Below are 6,532 nucleotides of genomic sequence, written 5' to 3'. Positions count from 1 at the left end.
TTTGTCATGTGACAAAACTTATAGAAAAATGATATAAATAGCTGCCAATAGCCCACAGAGCCAAGCAAGAACTAAAGTACTGATACCAAACTGAATCTTACCTCATAAAATGTTTTCAATAAATTGAAGATCTCTACCCTCTTACACTGATTTGTGAACTTTTATTTTAAATATATGAATTATTTTTCTTTTAATGATCCCTGAAAAGATAAGTAAAAAAGCAGCAGTCTTTATTCATCTTATTCATTAATTGCCCTAAGCCTTGAGTCCTCTCCTTGAAATATTGCTTAGCTTTTACAAGGCTTATAGGTGCTGAGAATTCCAATAAGTAAGACGTTCTTTTTTGAGATTCCATTGTACAGAGAGACGAATATTTAAACAAGTGAATGGACAAAAGTTAAGTACCAAAACTGAACGAATCAGTAGATGATAATTTTCTTGATGGCAGTGACTTATCCAAGCATATTCTTCTTCACCTTTAGGTTTGGGTTTTCATTTGATTTTGTGTATCCATATGTTTTTAATTTTTCTGGGCTACCAATAGCTCAAAATGTTGTTATGTCCTAATAACAGATGCGTGTTTGCAGCATTCAGGTAGATCATCTTAGACTATATGTATCTTATTCAACATTTCCATTTTGACGTGAGTTTCTAGTATTGAAAAAATATGAGGATGTTTTTCACTGGCCTGTATCCTAAATATTTATCTTTCTGGTATACAGAACCTTTGGACAAAAAAAATAGATAAATTTTTACAGACATTTGAAAGGATTTCTGAATTGCTAATTAAATATAGTGAATAATTTTCAACCTTTAATTTCACGTCTACTTAAAGTATTGAAAATTCTTGAACATATGTATTTTATGATACAGATAAATAAAAATAAATTACAAAGAGGTAAAATATCCCTGAAAAAATGCAGAAAACCTTAAATATGACAATTTGATTTTGTATAAACAAAGTTAGGGAGACACATTTCCATATATTAGATTTGAAAAACTACAGCCTTAATGATTGCCAAAGCACTAACTCATTACTTAAAATGGAATCATTTTGAAGAAATTCATAAATATTCACATTTTAAAAATGACATATCCAAGTTTGAGAGAAAACAATGAGATTATTTAGTAAAACTTAGAAGTAATGTCATCTGTCCATTCATTATTACCAAAGAATAACTTAGATTGAGCTTTTTTAAAAAATATGATTTATTTATAGGCATAAATGAATTTAATATTGAAAAGTCTACTTTAAGAAAATAACTTCTTTGTAGCTATTGTTGCCAAATACTTTCAAAAGTATCTTAAATTTTTACTGTTACAGGCATGAATAACATACATTTCCTATTGGATAAATCTAATGCAACTGAGAATGATATTCTGTGGTTTTTATATCCCTTTTCTAGTCTGATTGGATTAGGATATTATTATAATACTTCAAGAAATAGACTAATAGTAATTTCTACATTCTTGTGAGTATGTAGAAAATAGTGGGCCTTTTGGAAACTGTGTATGGAAGTTGGATGATTATGCTATGCAATTTTGATACTATTTTGAATTAGTATCACAATGAGTAGCAGTTTTAATTTCAAGTTTGTCTGTGAAGTATTATTCTTTTACAGGTCTTTAGGATTTTTATCTTATTGGGTAATAGCAGAAAAAAAGAATCTACTGAAATGATGTTTAATAATTAAAATATTTCCTAGATTTCAGCTTATGTGGAGAACTTGTTGCGGAAGCCACCTATAAATCCATTTACCGAGTTTATGGAGAAGCCTATAAATGATGGAAGTCATTCAGAAGAACTCTTTTCCCATTTTAAAAGTATACCAGAGAAAGAACATTTACCACGGCATGCCAGTGAAAGTCATCTCAGCTGGTATTCTCAACAATAGCAGGGGATAGCTTAATTTTTTGATTTCAGGGTTTCATGTTTTGTCCATACTGTAAATTATTTGAATCAAATACAGCATTCTTTCAAGAATATCATCTAACAGCCTAGTAATTTATATTTATTTAATCTGATTACAGATGTACTCATTTAGCAGAATTTGCCTAGTTATTTTGGAATTTTAGTGAAAGCAATTAAAAATGAAAACCTTACCTACAAAAAAATTTGTAAAGTATATATCTTTCTAACTAATGTAAATGAAAATATAAATACTATGGAATATTGGAAATATAGTTAATGAGTACTACTTCACTGTCATTTGGGATATTGCTATCTAACAAATACCTGTCATATTTTGCTTCTTTAGTATGGAGAGTGCACTTGTTATTTGTATGACTCATTGCTCCCCAAAATAAGTCTTAAAATACCATGCTTGTTGCTGTGGATACTATAGTCCAACTTCTAGTTTAGCTTAAATGAAAATGATGTTTGGTCATATATAATCATTCTTGACTTTCTGTACATGGTTTTTAATAATGATAACTGTCTTTTGTAGCAACCATCTTCACTGGGCCCATCATTTTAAGACATCTTAAGTGGTGCTTAAGAATACAGTCTACTTCTTAGAGACATAGCCTCTAAGATGCCATTCATTGTTGCTGAGCCATTACATTATGTTCCATAAAAGAAAAAAGGTGTCAATTAAAGAAAGACACAATGCTTTCTTATGGCTTGGAATTTTATTTATAAATATTGAAAAAACTCCTTCAAACTTATACATAGATTTTTAGTCCAAATAACTCTGCACTTATATAAAAATAAAATGTGAATGAAATAAAGTAGGTAAGGTATTCTCAAAACTTCTTTATACTCAAAGCCCAACTCTTATGAGTTACTTTTTGACTCAGAGTTATCCTTGCTATTAAGAGTATTGGTGATATGTACTGGTATTTCTTAGGAGCATCTAAAACTGAAATGAAATTTATTGGTGATGGGCTCTTACAATATACAGCAAGCCTACCTTGGGGTCTTGCTTCTAGAATGTTGCTAAACATTCCTACATCAACAACTCCTCCAATCCCTCTCTGTGACCCTTTGCTGTTACGTGTTAAAAAAGTGCTGTACCCCATCTCTGGGATGTTCTTCAAAACATTGGATGCTCATTCTGTAAGTTCTGGACCTGTACAGGAAAGACAGCTAAGGACTTGCTTCCAGACTGACAGAGATTGTAAGAAGCATCCCAATTTCGGGATGTAAAAATGTGAGCCCCCATACCCAAAGATGTATCTTACAGTGATACACAGTAATGTCTGTGTAAAACGTAATCAAGAAAGCAAATATTATCAGTTTTGTTTTGAATGATAATAATGTTTTATAAAGCCAAATGTGAAGGATTTTTAGATATTTGGATAGGTTTAGTTTTTTGTGTTCCATTTGTTTAGCATACACATTTCTCTGGAGGAATTTTTTTTGTGAAAAACAATAGGTTTCAAGAAAGCATTTTGGAATAAGGTCTAGGAAGACAAATCTTTTGGCTTTGGAGTAAGGGAAGAAAAAAAGACACGAACACATTCACACAAATCATTTTACAAACAGGAGAGGAGATGTTCAATAATTATCAAATAGCACAGGGATAATTGCTGTTGGTAGTCTTTGTGTTTTACATATCTTAACATTTTAAAAACTGTCTTTCCATGTATAGTTAAGTGTAGAAAAAATATGGAAGTACAGAAAAAATTCATTTTCAGTGAAAATTTACTGTTATACTTTGCAGAGCAGTTTATGGAACTGTAGTATTTAATCATGCTTTGCATTAAAAGCATAACTAGTTTATGTAACGGCTTTAAATTAAATTTTATTTGTGCATATCTAATTAGCCTAAAGCAGGACATCCTATTTGAGAAGACCAAATTGGAAGCAACATTTAAGGAAGCCGAGTTAGCAACTTGTTCTGTAGAATTACTTTTGCCATTATTTAAGGACACCATTGAAGAGATTAGTTTTGAAAATGTGAGTACTTGCCTAGTGAACGTGTAATAAAATGAGAAGCTAGGATGATACTCAGAATTCATTAACTGAGGTCTCATATCTTATGCTCACATACTGGTATTTGATATAAAAAATGCAGGTTTATTAGTGTTCTTCATTCCTGTGTCATTAATTGCAATTATTTTTCTCAAAGATAATCTCAGGCATGTATTTGATGAGACGCTAAGCTAGAAAGTACCTTGGTGCTTGACTAGAAAGTACCTTGATGCTTGCCTTACCTGAGTTGAACTAGAGTCAGCTTTTCTCAAGAGTGAATTTAAAATATTCTTCACTCTCACTCTTCACTTTCACTCTTGAGAAATGAAATATATTTTCTATAGTATTGTGTGGAATAGAAACCTCTATTCTAAAAGTTCAGTGTACTAAAGTTTGAGTTAAGGACAAAAAAAATAGATTGTATTCTATTAGTTTTATTAATATAAATGCCTGAAATACTTTAGGGTTTAAGCCCTCATTTTGATTTCATTTTACTTTAGAGCCATGTAACATATACTATTTACTGCTGAAAAACCTGGCATATCTTACTACTTCTATGTGCAAAAGAATGATTTTATTACTAGGAAAAGTATTCTTTGATAATAGTAGTATTATATTTTAGAGTGTCTTAATGCTATGTCTTAAAATGTGTATGTGCTTCTTATATTTTGTCAGACTGATCTTTCTGCATCCAATTTGAAGATTTCTAAACAGAAGGAAACATTAAGAAAAGAATTAGACTCTTTTAAACATTTAAAACAAACTTTGGAACATCTTCTTAGAAAGACAGAACACCAACAGGTAAGAAATACTAAGCACTATTTTAATAGCGATATTTCTCGCTTGAAGGGTATATTATTTCTTGAAATTAAAATATTGGTATATTTGAAATGGAAATGATTCTTGAATTTTTGTTTGAAATGGCAGTCATTAACCCCCACTTTCAATGTTTCATAAATAGTTTTATATGAAAGCAGCATATTTTTATAGAAAATATATTTTTATTTTCAAGCTCAAAAACTTTCATTTGTTACACTTCATTTCAATTGATTACAATAAAATACTCTTAGAATTTAAGCCCTTGTGTACATTGTATTTATGCATTCATATATTCCTTTTTTAACAGTTTCACTGAGATATAATTCACATACCGTACAGTTCACCGGTTTAAAGTATGCAATTCAGTGATTTTTAGTATATTCACAGAATTGTGTAGCCATCACCACTGTCAACCTTAGAGCATTTTCATCACTACAAAAAGAAACCCATTGCCCTTTAGAATTTTACTTCCCATCCCCACTACCCCTCTTTAGCCCATTATCTACTTTTTCTCTATGAATTTGCTGGTTTCAGGTATTTCATATAAATGAAGTCATACAGTATGTATGACCCTCAAAATGAATAAACATTTTTCATTCTCATTTAAAATATCTACATGGAATTCTGTTATTGATTTGCTGTAATTTAAAAAAAATTTTTTATTTTATTTATTTATTTTTGGCTGTGTTGGGTCTTCGTTTCTGTGCGAGGGCTTTCTCTAGTTGCGGCAAGCAGGGGCCACTCTTCATCGCGGTGCGCGGGCCTCTCACTGTCGTGGCCTCTCTTGTTGCGGAGCACAGGCTCCAGATGCGCAGGCTCAGTAGTTGTGGCTCACGGGCCTAGTTGCTCCGCGGCATGTGGGATCTTCCCAGACCAGGGCTCGAACCCGTGTCCCCTGCATTGGCAGGCAGATTCTCAACCACTGTGCCACCAGGGAAGCCCCCTGCTGTAATTCTTTAAAACATTTCGTTTTGCTAGACTTTAGGCTGTTTATAATTTTTACCCGTTTACAATCAGCATTGTGAGCCTCCTTTGTATACAAGATTTTTATTTCATTGGCTTGTACTTTATGAGTCATTATTTAGAAATTAATTTAGTAAATTAACTGATTCCATAAATTATGGATTAAAAATTGATTTGGAACACTTAAGCAAAAATCTTTCTGATGGTTACCTTTTTTTTTTTTTTTAACATCTTTATTGGGGTATAATTGCCCTACAATGGTGTGTCAGTTTCTGCTTTATAACAAAGTGAATCAGTTATACATATACATATGTTCCCATATGTCTTCCCTCTTGCGTCTCCCTCCCTCCCACTCTCCCTATCCCACCCCTCCAGGCTGTCACAAAGCACCGAGCTAATATCCCTGTGCCATGCGGCTGCTTCCCACTAGCTATCTACCTTACTACGTTTGTTAGTGTGTATATGTCCATGACTCTCTCTCGCCCTGTCAAAGCTCACCCTTCCCCCCCCCATATCCTCAAGTCCGTTCTCCATTAGGTCTGTGTCTTTATTCCTGTCTTACCCCTAGGTTCTTCATGACATTTTTTTCCCCTTAAATTCCATATATATGTGTTAGCATACGGTATTTGTCTTTTTCTTTCTGACTTACTTCACTCTGTATGACAGACTCTAGGTCTATCCATCTCATTACAAATAGCTCAATTTCATTTCTTTTTAAGGCTGAGTAATATTCCATTGTGTATATGTGCCACATCTTCCTTATCCATTCATCCGATGATGGGCGCTTAGGTTGTTTCCATCTCCGGGCTATTGTAAATAGAGCTGCAATGAACA

The 6,532-nt window shown here is 32.5% G+C and overlaps 1 protein-coding gene across 1 annotated transcript in view; it reads left to right on the top strand.

Moving 5' to 3' along the window:
• Positions 1-1,707: 1,707 nt before the first annotated feature.
• The window catches only part of ODF2L (outer dense fiber of sperm tails 2 like), a 30,886-nt gene continuing 26,061 nt past the window's right edge, over positions 1,708-6,532 (top strand). Inside the window, exons 1-2 of the mRNA XM_065874109.1 lie at positions 1,708-1,879; positions 3,769-3,901. Coding sequence (XP_065730181.1) covers positions 1,767-1,879; positions 3,769-3,901 — 246 coding nt within the window. The 5' untranslated portion in view covers positions 1,708-1,766. The remainder of the gene's footprint in view (positions 1,880-3,768; positions 3,902-6,532) is intronic.

This window comes from Phocoena phocoena, chromosome 1 (assembly GCF_963924675.1).
Source record: "Phocoena phocoena chromosome 1, mPhoPho1.1, whole genome shotgun sequence".
Lineage (NCBI taxonomy): Eukaryota > Metazoa > Chordata > Mammalia > Artiodactyla > Phocoenidae > Phocoena > Phocoena phocoena.
Note: the sequence above shows the minus strand (reverse complement) of the source record. Positions and strands in the feature narration are given on the sequence as shown.